Genomic DNA, 22,004 nt, shown 5'->3' with positions numbered 1-22,004 from the left:
AGCGTAATGTCAGCCTTTATTTATAAAAAAAAAAAAACATTTGGATAAAGTTGTTATAGACACTGTCAACTACGCTGAGAGTAAAATGGGAGAAGCTCCAGCACCAGTTGTACCATGTTGCCAAGAACCGTTTGTTTTGTGTTACCTTTCTAAATGAGTCCGATATTTGCTTTTTCCATTGCTTTACTTTCATCTGCACCATCACTTCATGAAAAGTCTGATAGAAATGTGTCCTAATGAGGGTAAAACCAAACAGCCAAATAGGCCAATATTAAAATCAAAACAATGAGATCAAAGACGACCGACTGCTGTGAATAAGGTCATATTTCTGGATAAACTTAACAGTAAACACTTAGTATTCAGACAAATATCCTGCGTGGAAAAAAGTGCGACCAAGTTTAACGATTTTTCTGTCATACTAGAACAGATCAAAGCTTCAGATTGTTTGATCTGTGAATGTTTGTGGGTTAGCTGATGCATTTTTCATCATCACTGTCTAATGTTAATGCCAGTTGATAAAGTCGAAGAAACGTGATGTTCAGTTATAACTCGCCGTGTTATCCCAGTAGAACTCAGAAGTTTTAGGCTTTCTATTCATCCAGTAGAATCTCAGACGTGTTTTTCTATGTTGGTATCAGTCTGTGCCATCATTGCCACTGTTTTAGAGAAAAGCTGTGCTCCCTCTGGCGGTATTCCTCTTACATTTCACTGTCCTCGTGAGGAAAGACTTCAAACCACCTGATGCCATAGCAACCAAATCCCTGAGCTGTGGTGCCGAGCAGCAGAGGTCTCTGAGATACTAGACCCCGTGAGAATTCATCGCAGATGCTTCTCAAGCTTCTCTTCTACCTAAAGCTATACATTCTGATGTGACTGAAGCATCACAATGTCCTGCCTTTAAATGTGTCCAATGGATAACCTTAATGACGATATCAACATCTACGAGGACTGCTTTGCCTCTCATCCATCCCTTCAGATCTGTTCTAGATGACATTTTCTGCTGTCACACGATTCCGTGCGTGACATCAAAGCGAATAATGAGGCGCACTTCGCGGATGTCACAGGAGGACACACAACACACCATAGACAATCGGGGTCACGCTGTGATTTCTTTATATGTCAGTGGCAATAAAAGGCAATTAATTGGGCCACGAGAGCGAGCTAAGTAGAAAAAGATGAGTGGGTGTGCAGAAAAACGAGTAGATGGAGATAAACTCAACACCAAGTCAAAGATCAAAGTAGTTGTACGTTGAGTACATTTCCAAGCATCTCTAGTTTCTAAGTATCATTGAGATTTTCTTTCACAAACAAAAACTAAACAGAACATGACAATTTCTAAATCTTAAATCTACAAACAGTTCCATTGTTTGAGTCACTATCTACTACTTTAATGATAATTCATTTTACTTTGTTCACAAACTCTGCAAATAGGAAACTTGAGGTTTTATATAAACAATAGTTTGGTACACAAGGAGGGATGGAGAGGGAGGTATTATGCTGTGATCGAAAAACTTCCTGAAAGGGAAAGGTAGTATCACTAATTAATTGTTTTGTTATCATTTTAATAATCTTTTCGGGCGAAATCAAGAGGAAATTGCAATATGACACAAAATATACTTTCGCATGCACGTTTTAGAACAATACTGTGCAAAAGCTGACGGTCTTGTTGAATCTTGCGCTACGTAATCTTGCATGATTTCGGCATTGTTCTGCAGTAAATAAATAAAACTTTAATACAACTAGAAGAACTGCATTTCCCAAAGAAAATGCTATTGAGGATGCATAAGCTTAACTCCTTGGAGTCAGTATAACCCCTCGGAATCAGTATGATGTCACTGTTTCAATACGAATTGACATTCGCTGGTGGGTTGGACACAACTTTTTAGTCTCACTGCTGCAACGTGGTCTTAACTGCATAAAAGGGGCAGCAGAGCCTCAAACACTTCCACCTGAGGCATATCCACTCAGTGAATTATAATATATGTATGTAAAATACACAAGAAACTGTCAAGAAAGCAGGAGAATGCTGGGTAATGAGGCATTTCAGACTGTGTGCGCAATTTGGTAAAAATGGTAGAATATAAAAAAGAGTTTATATGAGGTACACACACAGCTAAATTACATATATTTCCATATAAATCCAATATATACCGGTACTAGTTTTGATGCATATAATGTTTTAAAAAGACCCCAATGGACAGGGGCTTTTGATGGTGCGTTTCTGTCCCCCTTTGAGCTGATGCCGGTCCATTACAAACAGTGATGTTTACCCCTGGAGCTGTAAAGAAATGATCTGTGTAAAAGATCACAAAGGAAGCCGATAAAGAGCAGGGAAATTAAAATGACTGATTCATCTCAAGTCCCCAAATGTAAAAAAGCACAGCATGGTTAGAAAATGTTATGACCAGCCTTTCTTTCTTTGCTTAGTGGAAATTGATTAATTTTTGACATATTTTGGAAAACTTCTGGAAACTGAATTTGTGAGCATGCTGTAGGCAAGAGAGCCCAATGGGAAACCTACTCTCTGAAGCTAAATGGTGCCGACTCTCACTGGTACCCCAAACAAGAAGTAAAAACTTTTACTCTTTACCATAAAGTCATCAATATTTATCGCAGCATTAAAGATTAAAATCTGTCAGATCTGACTGCTCTAACAATGTAATCTGCTTTTATTAAAGAGGTAGATGAAGGCCTGTATTGACCCAGTTTTTGGAATTGTCATTTCATATTAATCATCAGCATCAGCATTGTCCCCAGTGTAAAGTGACAAACCATGAAGTGACACTGATGAAATCATCCTCCGCCCACTGTGAGGATCAGAGATACAAAAAAAAAAATGTCACACAATGGATTAAGGTACTGCTAAATTACTAAATCATGAATAATCTTGGATCTGGAAGTTAGTTTTCAGCGCAATGGTGTTCAACCCCTCCAGTTGACCTTGGATCTTTTCAGTATGAAGTTTGTATGTTTCTCCATCTTATTCTCAGAGCCTGGTTAAAAGAGTGTCAGAGAATTGGTCTGTTTGCTATGCATTAGGCTGTACACGATCAGGATTTTTGGCCTTATCACCGATTAGTGTGTTTAAAATAAACTATCAGTGACCCAATTGAAGCGAAGCGAAGCCCCGCCCACCAGCGACACATCCAACTCGGTGAGTTTCACTGTCTGCTGAAGCAAGGAGCTGTGCTCCTTTTTCTCCTCTCATAAACATAAACCATCTGCGAAAAAAGCCGGTGTGTTTAGCAGCTAATGCTATCCTAGCTCAGTGCCGACTTTCAAAGATGAAAACTACAGAGAACTTTTACCAGCTGCTACCACCTCCTCGCTGATTCTCCTCCACGCCAAATCTTTCCCAGCTTCCACTCCATGGTTGAATGGGTGAACAGACCGGTGTCCGTGTTGACGGCCTGACGTCATCGTAACAAAGACTCTGATTGGCTTTCGTCATTCAAAACAGTCACGGAGTTCAATATTTTCAACTCTTTCGAATGTGCGAATATGATGAATAATCAAGAGCTCGCTGGTACGGCCAACGCTATTGATGCGCGGATCAAACCTCACGGCTGCACAGGAAAGATTTCATCTCTGGGCTGCTTCTATCCTTTGACTTTGTATGTAATCTGGTTGCAGGAACATTTCGTGACACATCCGGTGTGAACGCAACATAAGGATGGCTACCAATTTTTTTTAAGTACCGACCGAATTCCTTTGGTAGTACCTGATCTCTTAGGATTCTCCTTTTTACCTTTGTAGCCGATCACAATAATTGCAAAAAAATGATAAATATCGGCCGATCCGATATATTCGATCTGATCGGTGTAAAGCCTCCTATGTACTGGCACTGGTAATACTGCATCCGATGTCACAGCTTGAAGAAAAAAAAACAGTTGTGATGAACTTGAAGTTTTTCTTATTATGAGGCTGTGAGGATTATGGTCAATGCATGGATGCATAGTTACGCAACGCTGCATGGCAATGCAATGCAAAACTGAACCGACTGAATTCATACCATTTTAATGTAATCAACCCAATCAAGTTTCTAGAATTTTTTTCCTGTTGCTATGCACAAGCTCTAAGAGAGTTGTCGATTTTAAGTTGTTTTTATAAAATTAGGTTTAGGCAACAAGATCATCTGTGCTCCAATGGTTCCTGTAGTGTCTGCTCCCTCAAAAACCTTCATCTTTTAACATAAAGAAAAAGTAGCAACATCTAAAACCCTTTTATTTTAATTTCTTAGACCTTTCTTGTCTAGACATTACAAATAATTACAATCTGGCAGATTATGAGCTCCTCTGTCATGCACAGACTTAATTTTTTAACAACAGAATGTATCCCCAGACAATAAATATCATCATGTCGTCTGCTTAATATTTCACATCTGATTCTCAGAGGGTTGTAGTGTATCTTGTAAACAACAACAGCCTTTCATGTTGGATTCTCCGATCGCTGCGAGAGACAGTGTGTGTTAGATTCTTGTATAAATCTCAGGAAAAACCTTCAGAATGTAGGTAAACAGAGGAGTTTACCACTGTTTTCTTTGATTGCAGTTTGGCTTGAATGTCAGCGTATGCTTGATTAATATTCTAACCTAATGACTGTGTTGCACCAAGGATTAAGAGAGACTAAAGAGATTCTTGCAGAGTATGGAGGAATAATTTACCTCTGAGGCTCAAAAGCAGCAGTATAACCAAGACATTGAGGTGATGTTGCAGAAGCAAAGCAACATGTGTGGCAATGTGTCTTTCCTTTAAATTGGCTCAGAAGGAGGTGATTTTGTTGAATTCTATGGCTTTAACAATTTAGCAGTGACATTATACCTTCCCCTGCGTGCTCTTCCCACTTGGAAGTCAGGGGCCTTATTCCAAATTGGCTCTGACGTTTCCCTGACATCCGTGCATTCCGGTGACAGATTGGATAGTTCAGTCGGCCGCTGAGAGAGCAAGTGAAACAGAGTGGCCCTAAAGCTGTTGGGAAATTATTCATGTGTTGCACGTGTCCCTCTTGGATTAATTACTGAGATTATTCCTGCTCCCAAAGAGTAGAAACATCCTAAACCACCCCCCACGATATCCATAAACTCATCCCCAAACAACCAACACGCTGCGTTCCAATCTGTCGTAACCTGACTTTGGACTTATTATTACACTCTTGACTATATTATAATGCTTATGTTCTATTGGAAATCTTGTGCCATTCTAAAGTATTTGCATTAATACTAAAGAAAGATGATTCAGATCAAACTTTATGTTGGAGAAGAATGAAAAGGGCATTATTACCAATCCTTGGATTGATATAGTTGATAATCTATATGTGAGTTATGCTTGATAATAATGCACCGATTAACTATTAACTATTGTTGTAGCTCTTTAAACCTTGCTCCTGTTTGAGGGACCACACAGTATTCATGATCTGAAGCCATTTCAGTCTCCATCTCTAAGTCAGATTGTAGCTCTTGGCCTGGACTCTCAATCCGTGGACGCCGTTCCCAGTCTTCTCAAAATATAGACGATAGACCCAGGTGTTTTTGGTCGGGTTGAAGTAATCTCTGCATATTTCTGCATCCACTCAGCTCGTACCGCAACTTCAACGGGGAATGAAAGAAAACTTTTGTTGTAGTGTAAAGACACGGTACACAACGGCACACAGCAATGAAGTGCTAAGGTTCTCACTCTCAGAAAGCCACGACTCACTTGAACACTGTAAACACTCATTTTTGCCGATTTAACTTTCTGAATACTGTTGTTTTTCACCTTTGCAATTTCCCGCTATCCCGAATCACTGGAAGTTTTGACCAGAAGTACTGGCTCGCACACTTGTTCAAGGAGCCTATTGATGTGTGACCTGATGACTGTCTTGTTTTAAATACAAAAAATATTATAGCTATTGGTCTGGATTTGACACGTCAACATTAATGTATATGTTTGATTATTTATTTAGTTGTTTTTTTGTTGTCACTGTTTTGTCTTTACTCATTGTGCTCTAAAATCCGTCCCTCGTGTTTCTGACGTGCACGCTGGTTTTTTGCCCTGGGGTCACCACCACATGCTCAGAATGTAAACTGTGAGCCATGCTCTAATAAAACAGCCTCAGCTTTCATGGCACGTTTTGACCTGGATTCTATGATGGAGCTTCACAGGGTCTCAAAACAGACGCTGCGGAAAACTACCTCCACACAATCAAGTGCTTCTCATTTTTTCTGCTCCATCCCTGAATGAGGGCAGACGGAGGCAGAAGCAAGTTGAAACTCTCTTTAGTCCTTACTGAAGTCCAGGCAGAGACATTAGGAATCTGAGAGAGATAACGCAGCTCTAATCTATAGGACCTGATGAAAGAGCTGAGGTGTGACTACATCAGCTGATCCGTTGTGAAGTTTCTAGAGTGTGAGGAGGGAATGATTTGGATGGATCAAGATTGATTGACAGGATTTAAAAGTGATTGAGACAGCTTAGTGACCCAAGCAGAGTGGAGCTGATTGTTCTCAGAAGGATTGTCCCTGTGCTGTGCACTGAGTGCACACGTACTTTTATCAATTCTTTGGAAATATGAATTTTAGGGATGTTCGATATTAGCTTTTTGTCGATATCCAATATGCAGATATTGTCAAACACCAAATTTTACAATTTCCAACATTAACCTGCCTTAAATATAATTTTAAGTCACACTCACAATATATTCAGGAAATATTTTTTTAAAATGGTTTTGCCAACTTTTAATGTGATGCCCACTGGATGTATTTCACAAATAATCATCATCTGTGCACAATCTGAATTGTTATTCAAATTTAGTAATCAGAAAAGTCCCATATTTAATTTAAATATTAACTATAAACGATAGCACATATCAGTTTTTAATATTGGCGGAAAAACTGATGTTAACTGATTTCATGGCTAATATTGGCCGATAATTTTGCCCATCTCAAATTAATTTGCTTTATGTTAATTTTAGAAATGTTATGTTTTGTCTTACTTTTCATTAATAGAATTTTTTTTTTTTTTTTTTGTTTAAGCTATAATTAGAAAGAAATATCCCCATTAAATGAACTTCTTTAGGGCCCTATAAAATCTGCATCCACGGAATTTGACCAGTGAAAACGGTTAAATGCGGAAATGGACAGAATCGGCATGAAACGCCGTCACCGTGGGGCAAAGAACGTTTTTTTTTATGGGGAAATGTTTCCGGGCACTGCTTATTAGGTGCATCGCCCTCCCCCCTCCTGTCCTGAATGCATTAAACTCCACTTAAACCACCACAATCATCACTGACTCCTAAATACAGAGCTACCAGTACCCGTTTAACTTTGCTGTGCCTGTAAAGCTCCGTCTGTTTTTCGTGTAGCGCAGCGGTGCTCCGTGAAAACGTGATCAACTTTAATCATCTTCCCCTGCTCAGTGTTCGAACTGTTGTGCCTGGTTAACTAAGAATAACTCAGGCCATGTTGTAATTTAGTTCTTTTTATTTCAGCCTTTTGTCCGTGCCTCGTAGGTACACATTCACAGTCAGCAAGCTACCTCAAGTACAACCATTTCAATGGGAACTTCCGGTTTACAAAATAAAAGTTTGTTGGAGCAACGTTATTAGAACGTTTCATTCTAACAACATCTCATCAGAGCTACAGAAGATAGGATCATTTAAATTAGGTTAATTTAAACTAAGTTGATCAAAACTTAATTAATAAACCTGATCAGATTCAATAAACCATTGATCCCTGAGAAGAAATCAGGTGACTTTAATGCTGTTCTCATACATCTTTATATGACTTATAAACAATTAAAAAGGAGCGGTCAGAATCATCCATGACACTACAACTTATATCTACCTTTTAATTGTGTCTTACTTTATTTTTGACATATATTTTTGTTTAATTATTTTTTATTTTTTAGAATTTATTTTGTTTCCTCACAGGAGTTAAAAACTAATATTTTCTTTAAAAATGATAAATATTTCTTTAAAAAAAAGTTAAAGTGGAAAACACAGAATTTGGGGAAAAAATAAAACGTATTTTATAGGGCCCTACTTCTGCTTTGAACCGTAATGTCTTCTCATTGTTGCAGATTTCTTGAAACACGAGTCTTTGCTGTCTCGTTAGTTGACGTTTGGATCTTTGCTCAGCTGTTTCCAGCTCAGTCGTCCCCTTCGTCCTCTAGACTCACATTAGCTGCAGCTGTTGCAGATTCCCAAACGTTGGGGTCAAAGGTCAGCTTTTGGCTCCTGCAAACAGGCTCCCACTTGACTGCCCATTCCAGGAGCCCGACTACCATAGAGGAGGGTGTCGGCCTGTTTTCACTGCGTATTCCACTGTATCAGTGCGTTGTGTGTTTTCATTCTCCATTCCACAATGTTTCTGTCCCTATGAGGATTACACCCCCGTGCCCTTTTTTACTCCCATAAGACAATTTGCCCCCTGACTTTGACCACTGTTCACTCAACCAAATCAAGTTCCCACAGGGTCAGGCCCTGCTTTCACTGTGTCACTTCCTTGTTCACACAACCTTTCTGCACATACATGATCAGCCTGTCTCTTTTCCCTGCAATCCAAACAGGAGCCATTTCTGTGTCAGCGCACACATCTGCAGCCAAGGCACTTCCGTTCACATGTGTCCATCTCATCCCCACGTGCACTAAGGCAATGATCCCATAATAACAATGCAATGGTTAAATGCTCGTGCATGTGTATTAATCATCTCAGTCTTAGCTGATAATCACATTTTGTGCACGAGGCTGTTGACGCATTCCCTCCAACACTTTAAAATGTCAACTTCCCAAGCAGCTTTGTTTCCAAGCTGACTTGACATTATACTCTAAGTCAGTGTTTTCCAGCCTTAAGGTCGCCTAAGTTGTTTAGTAATTGATTAAGAAATAATTACTGATTTAAAAAAAATATTAAAAATGTATATAATCTTATCTATTAATCTATCTACCTATAAAAGCAAGAAAGGTCTGTGTGTGTTTGTGGAGCAAATATCTCCCCGACGCGGTATCTGTTCGACCTGAAACCATGTCAATGGCTTCCAAATACACGGAGTGTGTGCATGCGTTATTTTGGAGTAATTTGGTAATTTCAAAACGTTTAAACAATATTTATACAAAAAGTACACTTAACGGCAACAGAAATGTACAAAAAATATGCAAAAAGGCTCCAAAAATCATATATTACGGAAAAATTCACCAAGCAACAACAAAAATATAAAAATGACTCAAAATACACAAAACTAAATATTTATGCAAAAATACACTAAATGACAACAGAAATGCACAAAACTACACTAAAAAAGATACAAAAATACACAAAATAACTCCAGAATCACATGGCAACAAAAACTATAATTATACAAAAACCCAACAAAAAGACTCCAAAAAACATACATTACAGAATAATACACCAAATTACAAAAATATAAACATTATTAAAAAAAAAACAACAAACACATTTATCATGCGCATGTCCCTTTGAATTAAACCAGGGAAATCACACACTATTTTACTTTGCACCCTCAAATAAACCCCTTTATAACACTAGAGAGTACGTATGTACACCTCTTTGTACATCAAACACATACTCATTTGGCCATAATTGATAACTCTACTTTAGTTCCTCCCACTATATGAATACATACTTCCGACAGGCACTGTACTAGTATATTAAATTCTTGAAAACTAAACTATTAATTAAAATAACAAATATAAAAAGATTTGCACAATGTTTATTTGTTCATTGGATCCTTATTAGCTTCCACTGTGGTGGTTGCTAATCTTCCCGGGGTCCATAAAAATTTTTTTTAAAAAATCCAAGATTCTAGTACATATAAGAACAGAAAAAATTAAAAGCAGTTAAAAAATATACAGAAACATTACATAAAAAGGTACATCAGGACACATTTTTATTGCACCAACAAATACATTAAAAAAGACATGATATAAACATTAAGCTTGGTAAAAATATGATTTAGAAAGATTTTTTAAGTATGTGTAAAGTTGACATGTCTTTCTGGTCCCTTAACATTTTGTTCCATAAGTTAAAAGCTCTAAAACTCAGCAAAGGAAAGCGCTGGTTAAAGTTAAACCAAGCCTGCAAACACTAAATTAATTTTAAAAGTCTGTAAATGATTTATATTTTAGCATGTTTTATGTATATAACTATATGTATCACTGTTTGCCTTTGTCTGTATTATGTTGGGGACCAGGTCTTTAATGTTAGCCTTTGGCTAGATGGCCTATGGACATGGCATCGGTTGCTATTTTTAAATAATGTAACAATGCACTCTGTTCTGTACCTCTTAAATAAACTCAATAAAATGAAATAAAATTTAAAAAAAAGACAGACATTTGTAAATGGTTGGTATTTGGGCGATTGGTGACTAAGATGAAGCAAGTTGAGTATTGTACGAGTGAATATGATGGAAGTATTTGCTCTTTTATTGAAATATTCTCGTTTGGCCAGTTAAAATAATCTTCTATGTTGAGCTTCATAGCAGCACAAACTCAGTCATTCAGCAGCAACTACACAATGAGCAGTGGGACTATTCCAAAGCATGTTCAAACCAAACCTGTTTGTGATTTCAGCCTCACATATAACACACCACCCTAATATACGTCTATATGATAGCCCTACTCCACCATTACTAACAGCCGTTGTGTTTACAGGGCCAGCTGTCTCAGGCTCTGAACGGCCTGTCAGATCGAGCCACAGATGCCAAGGAGTTCCTGGTCCAGCTGAGGAACATGGTTCAGCACATCCAGGTACTTTCCCACACACACACACACACACACTTGAAATAACTGGTTTGTCTTCATTACAAGTATTTCACAATAATGGAGTCTTTGATGTCTTTGATCTGAAATGTGGCTTTTTAGCCAAGATTAACCCCACCCCCACCCCCATTGTGTCATTTCCAGTGTTTCTGTGCACGTTTTATTATAGCAGTAAGCTGTATTCTGTTTAATCATTTCAGCTAGGGTTGTCACGATACTGGAATTTCAAGCTCGATACCAATACTCAGAAAAAGAAAAAAAAAAACTCGATACCACGGGGCAAACAAACATTTAGAAGCATAATTTCCTTTAATAAAGTTGAGAATACAAATCTCTAAACAATTAAAACTTAAATAACGTTTTTCAGTACATAAAAAAACATTACAAAATTGACTGGTATTTTTGCTATGAGGGTAACAAAATTACAAGATACCAGAATTTGACCAAATAATGCAAACACATGAATGTTTATATTGATTCACTTTCATTTTCAAGATTAGCCTCCTCCACTCACTTTAATATGTTTTACAGGATTATTAGAACCTATGTGTTACTAAGTTAATATTAACTCTCTTTAAATTGTTCTCTTTTTTTTGTCACATGGTTTTCCTTGTACAAGGACTATTTATTTTCACATTTTGACAATGTGTGAACATTTAAAAAGAATTGTCTGTGCAAATATTGATACAGTAAGTTCCACTTTTAATGGGTCCTCCATACAGTAACAGTCATTGGTCCCATTTTCATGTACAGCCTGAGAATGGTTTGTTAAGATGATCAGATCTCTCACTGTTTGAACCTTAAAGCAGCAGCAGTAGAAGTTTACGGCGTGCGTCACTCCCATCAGCTAAGAACTGGTGGAAACTAAGGATTATCAAAGTAATACAATCAGACTTTAAAAAGCTGATGCCATGTCTTATTAAGACATTAAATAAATCAACGCTGTGTGATCTAAGTTGTTGTGCAGTTTTTCCTGTCATTTTGGAGCAATTCAAAGTGCTTTGTGAGCGCAAATTCATCTAAATGAAGGTTATAATATCATCAGCTGTCCTTTTCTCGTTACCATATTGGATTTAGCTTTGAATGACTACATACATGCACAATCATTAGATCTGAAGCCAATCGAGCGCCATCTAACACCTGATTGTAATGAGCAGCTCATTTCACCATAATCAGCAGCAGGTGTGTTAATGATATGCAAGCATGAAAAACATGACAGCACTTTGGCTACCACATAGAGTACATTTCAATTCTAACTCATCCAGTAATGTTCAATGCCATAACTGAGATTTTTACATTTTTTTTTTATAGAGACGTTACCCAGGGTTTCCACTGGATACGTCTCCGCTCCGCTGTCCGCCGTCCGGCAATCCCCACCCGTTGCGTTTTGAGTGCGCCACAGTGCAGTCCGGTTTACGTCATAAGACCGAGGAGTTCTCGCAATATTTACATAATCGTGCAAGAACGCAGTTAAAGAAAGTGTTGCACTTTTTTTTATTTATTTATTTTTTTTAATAGTGACATACAATGACAAATATAATAATAAAGTTCACAAACAAGTACAGATAAAGACGGGCATTTATGTGGTTAATAGAGCCAGGGAAATAGATTGAATGACATATATAATTAGAAAATAAATAAAAAGAGAGAGAACTGAGAGAAAACATAAATACATTAATATAATAAATAAATAAATAACGATAAGGGGGTGACAGGGAAACGCATTAACACTTTTCAGACATATATAATTTATATTTAGTTCACAGCTTTTTTGTTTGTTACATGTTTCAAGGTATTAAAATACAAAGTTCACCTTTTGTTGTCGTCCTATTCACATTTCTTAGCTACAGCCAACAGAGAAGAGATAATGTGATGAAATATGATCTGAAGAGTCTTATTTTGAAAAGTAGCCGGAGGTTTTAATGTTTAGTAAGCGCTTAACTTCCTGTTTCACTGTATTTGCTCTGTGCTCAGTTGTTACGTCGTGCACCGTCCAGCTTCCGACAGAAATAGAAGTCCTGCGTATCTCTGCCGGACGGCTCCGGACTGTCGGTGCTGGGACGGGGCAGATATGCAGCACACCAGGCCCAGTGGAAATGAACACATAAACTAAAGTGAGAACCTATCAGCTCCGGTGGCATGGCGGAGACGGAACGCAGCGGACCCTCAGCCAGTGGAAATTGGGGGTTATAATTGTGTTTAAGAGGACATGATCTGTCGTTATCTCCCAGTTTTTACCCTCGGCCGAAGGGAATTGTCATCAGTTTGTCGTCCATCCGTCTGTCATGTCCGTCCGTCCATACCGGTCGGTCGATTTTTGGCAGAAAAACATCATTTTTGAAGATTTTGAAAAAAACTTTGTGTTGGACTGATTTTAAAGAAGCAAAAGAGGTGGACCATTGATACCTTGCTGTAAGGTGACGTTCACTCAGGGCTTTAGATTAGTGCGAACATTTTTCCGATCTGATAATCTTTGTCGAAAAAATGGCATTTTTCTTAAAAAAGTATCTATTTTTGGATTCTGATATGTTATGTAGGTGTAAATCTGAATTCATAGGCCAGCAACAATTCATGCATCAAAACTTTGGTACTAATATGAGGATTCTAGGTAATGAAGAAATGTTTCCAGTCGGACAATTTTTGGTAAAAAAAAAAAAAAAAAAACTGCGTTTTTGAGGATTTTGAAAAAAACTCTCGTGGAGTGATTTTAAAGAAGGAAAGGAGGTGGAGCATTGATACCTCTTGATAAGTGTTTGTGTTTGTCACAGAAACTACTACGTAATAAAATTCTAGTCCCAAAGAGGTGAGTAATCATATTTAATAATGCTTTATTAATTCACTGCAGTGCTTAGCTTGGTCACAGTAAATCAATGTAAATTAATTTTCGTGACAGTTAATATTTTGAGGATTTGTCAAATGTCAGGCTGAGGGTTTTCAAGTGCGGACACGTTATTTTATTATGTGGTGCAGTCAAGCTTGTTTGGCAGAACTACATTGAGGTGCTCACGTGAGCACAAAGCTGTAGTTGTCTTAGGAGGGTGATTAGAGGAGGACGGTGGGATTTGAATGCAATCACTGAGACCCTCAATTGTGTTAATGGACAAGTGAATAAGTTGAGGAGATCTGAAAGTAGCTTGAAATGTTCATTGGAATAGTAAAAAAAAAAAAGAAAGTCAGATGATGTCTGACGTACGTTGAATCGTTGATACCGTTAACTTGTCTTATTGATGGATGACATACTGTACATTGCTGGAAGAAATATTGTATATTTTCAAGTGAAATTATATAAAGTGTGAAAGAATGAAAGTAATGATTCTAAAAAGTTAATAAAATTGATATAAAATGTATGATTGGCAGAAAAAGTGCACTGAATCTCGTCATCGTTGCGTATCAAAAACTTTTTTCCTGTTTCAGTTGCAGTGAAAGTAATTTTCACAAATTATTATTAAAACGTATATATAGCCATTGAAAGGGGTTTTGAAGCTTCTTGTGGAAAACTGTTATGTTTTAATCATTTAATGTCTAACACCGACAGGCTGAAAAATGCTGATATAAAGCGATTCAATCTGCATGGCAAAGAACAAATAGATGATCAAAGTGTCCCCTGGCCGCTGGTTCCTTATTGGCTGTTGTTTGGCCTACAGAGGGGCGCATTTGTCAAAACACAAACATTTAAAGCTGCGGTATGTAGACTTGTATAGAAGCAACCAATCTCGTTTCGAAACCTCACCTTTATCTTTGTGAACGCGGACAAATGTGGACCTCTTTGCAACTTTTGTCTCAGTAGAGACTAGTGACAAATGTAAGAACTTTATCTTGTATTATTGGAGAATTTTATGATGTTTTAGAGACACGAAAGCACGTATCACTCGCTGCTGTGAGGACAGTAAGAGGCTGACAGCTCCTCCTCTGCCGCAAAACTTGTTTGTTATCTGACTGCTTCCAGTCCGCCCCACATACTGAGTCAGAGGGACCTCTGTGAGTATGTTTGTGGTTTCAGACTGTTGCTTCTCCACCTTGGTATGCCTTTTTCTGTTTCCTTTGACGTGTAACTGTTGTGCCTAACGCCGCACTGGAGACATCTGCTGGAATGTCCGCTATTGTACTTTTACCATTGATGGTACATGAACGCGCATTGACTTCAGCCAATTGTGACCCCCCAAACAGCTCATGAAGCACCCTGTTTGTAGAAAGATCTGTGATTGGCTGAAATTTAGCATCACGGTCCTGGATTTCTAAATATAAAGCCAAGAGAAGGAGAAGAGATTCCGTGTCCACTCAGAACACTTTGAATTACATTATGCTCAAAGATGATTATAGATTTTTGACCAAATAATGACAAAAAAACTTACATACTGCAGCTTTAAGGTGTAGTTTAACCCTCAAACTGTTTTTGCTTGGTTTAAAAAATTCAACTTGCAAAGTATCCTGGGAAGGGTTGCTTATACAGTTTGGATGTGCCAGGCTTCTACATCTACTCCTTCAATCACCATCTACAGCAGGAGCTGAATGAGCAAATATAACAGTTGATCAGCTATTCCACCTGTATCATACCTTCAAATCTTTTTTATATTAAAACTGCTTTATAGTCACAATACTGATAGTAACATGTAGTAGTCTTACAGGTTAATGGTCTCTTTGAATTTTTGGCCTCTGATTGCGTCTGTTTTTTCCTGCAGGAGAACGGAGTGGAGTTTGAAGCCTGTTTGGTTGCGCAGTGCGACGCCCTCATTGATGCTTTGAACCGCCGCAAGGCCCAGCTGCTCTCTCAAGTTAACAAAGAACACGAACACAAGCTGAAGGTGAGCAGACATAACCAGAACTTTCCTGACACCGGCCTGCACACTCAATAAAGAAGGATGCATTAATAGTGTGAAAGATGGACAGAATGTTATTGCTATGGAGCTAAACAGGGAGAATCCAAACATCAGTAAATAAAGATTTGATAGAGAATCTTTGGAAATTTGACTTGATTTCCAGATTTGTGTCGTGCGAAATGCAGAATTATTCCCTGTAAACCACTTGCAACACATTGAGCGAGGGGATCAACGTGTGAGGAGAGGAGGGATTGGTGCATTTGTGTTGTACTGCATCCAATTTCATGCTTGGGCGCTCTGTAAAATCCAGGTTTTACACGTGTAGGTGGTTTGAGAAACAGGCTGTGAGAGGTAACATGTGAGCATTCGCACATACAGATTCAAAAACACTCACTCACTCACTTGGCCACACAACTTACAGTATGTGCAAAGGACAACAAAGTCATGCCTTTGTCTTTCTCACAGGCTCATCTTCATTAAAAAGTTGGAAATGACAGGTTTTCAAGCCAGTTTTATGCTCACTAATTTCTACATTTATTTTTTTTTTTTAATAATCAAGCTTTGTTACTAATACGAAAAAAAACACTCATCATCTCAGATAATTTACACTGACTCGTCTTTTTATTTGAAAAATCATTCAGATCTACTACTCAGTTTTTAGTGTTTAGCTTATCTGAATTGCACGCTTCAAGCTAGCATTGCTACATTCATCTGTCTAGTCTTTTCCTCTTATATTCTTCAACCACAGTCGTCCATGTCTTCTTTTTTTCTTATTTCAGCACCAAACAACAAAGCAAGACAACATTTTAGCAACTGATTTTGTCTGTTTCAATGCTGACTGCCCTCTTTCTGTGTCTGAAAGATGATAAGATCATAACGTGAGACCAGACGGGGTCCAGAAACACTAAACAAGACAGATTTTTCAATTTTTGCAGCTTAATATAGACCCTTTGATTGTTTGTAAACATTGTGACTTATTTTGTTAGGCAGGGCTTAACCTGGAGGCAAACCGTCATAGATATATGTAAACACAAGATGACCTACCCGCGCTGTTAGATAATGGGGAGCGACGTAGCAACGTGGCGGCCATCTTACCTCAGACATCTGGCCTCGCTCATTACATCGATGTCAATGGTGCATGTACTATTTAGATAATCCTAACTTGCTCAATATTCAACCAATTTTCAAATGGCAAACAGCAATTTCAACATGTACAAGCATCCTATGTCATACCTACGTATAATAAGGCAAACCGTTTGTATATCTGTCAATATTTTATTGAGTTCAGGATATTTTTGTTTAAGCTGATCACTCACCTTCCAACCGTAGAGTGCGTCAGAATGTCAGAACGTCAGTTGTCTGAAGTAAAATGGCCGCCGTTGAGCTACAGTGGTGAATCTTGCTTGCGTCATCTAGTGTTTATATGTATGTGTATATATATATATATATATGTATGTATGTATGTATGTATGTATGTATGTATGTATGTATGTATGTATGTATGTATGTATGTATGTATGTATGTATGTATGTATGTATGTATGTATGTATGTATGTATGTATGTATGTATGTATGTATGTATGTATGTGTGTGTATATATATATATATATATATGCTTTAGCCAGCTGCGTTTCCTGTTTTTGCCTCCAGCCACGTCACGTATGAAAAGATTGAGTGCTCGAGAAATAACCAGATGTATACTATATTGGGACATTTTTGAACTATGCACAGTGGGCAAACTAGTCATACTCAACCACCCCATGAGCCATTGTAAGCGGAACATAAAATCGTCTTGGACCGGCTTCAAGCTAAAAGTCAAACAGTCCTTTTTCAAAACAAAAGCATCTCTTCTTGTCTTCCATTCGTTTTTTTACGCTTTTATAAACAGGGCTCTTGTTTTGAAGTAAACCAGAAGTTTTGTCAGTAGCACAATGAAGGGTCTCCAAAAATCTCTGAAATGTTGGAACTAAATGCGTTTCTGCGAGTTTTATGGACCAAATGACCACATGTTGATATTCTACTTGGTCACTTTCTCGCTTACAATGCTTTTTTTTCGAAATGCATATTGGGAAACCTCCTAACTGTACTAATAGTATATAGTAGACGATATGCAGTCTCAAACACCTCCGTAGTATTGTTATTGTCACTTCAAATCCAACCTGGTCCATTACTGTGGGATGTTGAGCAAGTCCTTGTGTTGTACGTCACTTTGGATAAAAATTCTAGTTGAAGGTTTTTAGTCTGCTTCTCATCAGTTACATAATTTGGCTGCTAATATACTATTAATTAACAGCTATTAAGAGGAAATATGATAACCTAAAGCTGTTCATCCAACAAGAAAAAAAAGTCAAATTATTCTTGTGATTCCAAGAACACGAGACACTGCAAGACATGAGTGATTATTCGCATAACAGCAAGAACGAATGAAATAATGAGTCAATTGATGGATAAATATTTGTAGATGACTTAACGAAACAATCATAGAAGCCTTGTGACTGTGGTCCTTGTGTGTTGAACATAAAACATGTTCTGTTCTGTTTAAAAGATGCACTTGTAAAGACAGGCTGGTGGACACTATCACACCTCCCACTCAGAGGAATGTTGGTGTATCTATATGCTGGACGGATCCTCGCTGTCTGCTGGCTGCTGTTCCATGAATTTTAATGCGACGCTTTCCTCTGTGACACATTTTATGGTTTTGGTGTTGTTGCTGTGAGTGAAGGTGATGCTCTGTGTTTTCTGATGCAATCCATCTCGCTGTTTTTACACTTTTTCCTGTTATTTTACATCACCTCCCTGCAGGGGGTCAGAGATGATGACAGATGGATGTCAGATAACAGGAGCATCATTGGTTATCACAGGTTTTGGAGTGCCTCTATAATACAGCGAAGGGGCGAATTCACTAAAGGTTTAGGGGTATTAAAACGTGTGCAAACGTCACTCCATGCGCTAATAAGGAGTACAAAGCCCAGGGAATTAGGAGTGTGCTGCGCTTTCCAATATGCATAGTAGGCGGATCTCCCAAGGGGAGCAAAAATATGGGAGAAGGAAATGCAAAAACATTTATGCAGGGGGAGCAATGCGATTCATGAAATCTGGAACTGTTTGGCGTGATAGTACGACTGAGAAGAAGGTGCAAACACACACGCAGAGATCAACGCTGCAGTAAATGTGGACAGAAAATACAGCGAAGATGAAAAAAGGATCCAGGTGTGTGTGTGTGTGTGCGTGTCTGCCTGTGCATGTGTGTGTGTGTGCATGCATTTACGCACTCATGTTCACCCTCCATGTTCAACACAACACGCACAAAACGCTCATTTAAATAAGGGCGGTTTGCACCAGTTGTGCACTAATAATTGCTGCAATCTTAGCGAATTTCGCATAGCAGGTGAGGAAACTACGTCACTGAAGAATTTAGGGAAGCAACTGAATTACCACCCTTTATTTCAGATCTTAGTGAATCTTCCCCTCAGTATATTAGCATGTGACTCAGAGCAGAGGTCAGCTGTGACTGAGTCAGATATTTCTTCTCATGGTTCAGTGTTTACATGTAGCAGCACAGACGCGATGTATGACGATAACAGATCGTGTTTCATTACATTAGATACATTTTTAATAAAGAATCTCAGGAGGAATCCTGTTTAATGTATACACGTGTGTTCTAATGAACTTCACAATAAAAGCATAGAAAGCAGAAGAAGAAAAAACACAACCCTGTTGTTACAGCTGACTTGGCATTCTCAACAGAAATTCCCCCTGCTTTCCTCTGCCCATTGGCAGCTTAAAAGGAACCTCTGTCTCCATGGTGACCAGATATGGTGAACATTTTGCCTCCAGTAGCAGTCCTTCAACGTGACAAGTCGGCTTCATTGATTCTGGTGCATCAGAGTAAACAGTTTGTGCAGAAAGGTGACAGAGGTTTGCCACATAATGCCTGTCAGAGCCAACTCACATGGGAGCAAACTGCAGTACCTGACTGGCATCAATTATCAGCCTCTGTTTTTTACACTTTAAATTAAAAAGCTCTTATTGATGAGGATGTAGGAGGTATGGCCGCTATGCTAATTTGAGTGCTAGGCTAATGCTTATGTTAGGTAAAGCTAATGATGGTAAGTGTTAATGCTAGGCTAATGTTAATGCTAGCTAATGCTATGTTAATGTTAGGCTAATGCTAATGCTAGTTAATGTCAATGCTCGGCTAATGCTAATGCAAGCTAATGTTAATGCTAGCTAATGCTAGTTAATGTCAATGCTCGGCTAATACTAATGCAAATTAATGTTAATGCTAGTTAATGCTATGTTAATGCTAAGTTAATGTTAGGTTAATGTTAGGTTAATGTTAGGTAAATCTAATGCTAGTTAATGCCAATGCAAATCTAATGTAAATGTTAGGTTAATGGTAGTTTGGCTAATGCTAGATTAATGCTAGGCTAATGTTAAATTAAGTTAATGCTAATGTTAGGCTAATGCTAGATTAATGCTAGGCTAATGTTAAATTAAGTTAATGCTAATGTTAGGCTAATGCTAATGTCAGGTTAATGGTAATGTTAGGCTAATGCTAATGTTAGGCTAATGCTAGAATATTGTTAAGCTAATGCCAAATTAAGCTAATGTTAATGTTATCTTATCATGAATTTTATATTTTGATAAGCGCATTGAGATGAATGTTGTAAATTGTGCTATACAAATAAAGTTGAATTAAATTGAATGTTAGGCTAATGCTAATGTGTGGTTAATGCTAATATTTGGCTAATGCTAGGTTAATGCTAAATTAAGCTAATGCTAATGCAGTGTTCGATAACGTGTGCCAGCACCTGCATCCTCAATTGCATTTTCTTCAGAAAATGCAAATTTCCTAGTTAATGCTGTTGTTTATTTTTTTGTATTACTTGACTGCTGGTGATGCTGTGTTGCGACATTAAATTGACAATGAGTTTCTCCCTATGTCAGTTCCCCGGTCTTCACGTCTCTGGTCACTGATGAAGTGAGAAAGAAGCGCTACTATGTTCAAGCGACTCATCACAGATGATTTAAGTAACCATAGTCGTTGAAGTTGCATTCATTGTGAACGCACCTTTTAAGTGTAAGCACACCCCCAGGTTTTTGCTGATTTGCCACTAGGAGGAAATTCAAAAAATACCTTGATTATGGCCATTGTTCTTAGAGTAGTTAAGACATGCCAAGTCACCTCAGCTCCACCCCCACAGCACTGCACAGTTCCACATGGACCTGTCAATCAATTCTTACTGAGGGCTGTGAGAGGAAAAACCCAGTCCCTCCTCCCATCTTTTATAAGAGGGGCGGGGCCAACAGTGACAGTTAGTGGCATCACTGACCCAAAAAGATGTCACTGATCTAATTCAGTCGCAAAAATTTTATTTTTTTTACCTTTATTTAACCAGGGGAGGCTCATTGAGATTAATAATCTCTTTTTCTAAAGACTCCTGGAGGGAATTAGGTCTAGAGACTTGCTCAAGGACCCGCAGTGATGGCCCACAGTGGATTTCAATCAGCAATTGAAATAGTCAGCGTTCAACCCATCGAGGGCATTCACGCTGACAAAAAAACGCTAAATTTGAATACTTAGACTAAAATGTGTAGAGTGGGACTAGAACCAATTGACTACAATGCTTCATCCCTAATCACATATGAAAGACATGAAGAAAAAAGTGGTTTTATGGTGTATTTACACTTTAAAGTTTTTAACAGCCAAGGTTGCGGCATTGAGTCGAGCTATAACTTGTATTATCTCTATTACCATACTCACTTTTCCATTGCATGGTAGTAAAAGCTGCTGGATGCTGTGCACTGTGGCCTGTGTGTTCTCAGTGCTGCTGTAAGAGGGCATCTAAGGACATGTGGTGCATGGCTAAAGCTGCAGCAGTGGGCCAATAAATAGCCTTGAAACTTTTACTAAATATATAGGGACACATTTTATTGGATGTGTGATGAATGATGATTGTAGTAGGACTCTTTGTTTCAGCGTTACGGTTGTTTTTCCCTCCTTTTGAATCAGAATCAGAAATGTTTTTAATGGCCATGTACAGTTTTAAGGACAGTACAAGGAATTTGTCTTGGTAGTTGGTGCACAAAACAAACAACAACAAAAAATTAAAAAAAACAAAGAACAACCCAGCAACAATAATAATAATAATGATAAATATAAAGGATGAGGGATAAATAAAGGATAGATAGAGAATATAGGATAAATATAAATATATATATATATATATATACAGTGGGTTCAGTGTGCTGGAGCTACCCCCCCCCCCCCCTTGCACTTCATATCTCCCACCCACCATCCATCCTACATCACCGTTAATATCCTACATCAAACTGTCATCAGTATGCTACGTTTCGCCCTCAATCATAACAACTCGATTCACTGTTTCCCCTCTGTTTGCAATAAAATTCTAATCTATAAATCTTTCATG

At 38.1% G+C, this 22,004-nt stretch overlaps 1 protein-coding gene across 2 annotated transcripts in view; it reads left to right on the top strand.

Moving 5' to 3' along the window:
* Window positions 1-22,004, top strand: part of trim9 (tripartite motif containing 9) — a 51,541-nt gene that overhangs the window by 3,593 nt on the left and 25,944 nt on the right. For both annotated transcript variants that reach the window (XM_028438155.1, XM_028438156.1), the window contains exons 2-3: window positions 10,645-10,740; window positions 15,432-15,554. In XM_028438155.1, coding sequence (XP_028293956.1) covers window positions 10,645-10,740; window positions 15,432-15,554 — 219 coding nt within the window. The remainder of the gene's footprint in view (window positions 1-10,644; window positions 10,741-15,431; window positions 15,555-22,004) is intronic.

This window comes from Gouania willdenowi, chromosome 22 (assembly GCF_900634775.1).
Source record: "Gouania willdenowi chromosome 22, fGouWil2.1, whole genome shotgun sequence".
NCBI lineage: Eukaryota > Metazoa > Chordata > Actinopteri > Blenniiformes > Gobiesocidae > Gouania > Gouania willdenowi.
The sequence above is the reverse complement of the archived record's forward strand: the minus strand, read 5'-3'. Positions and strand labels throughout refer to the sequence as shown.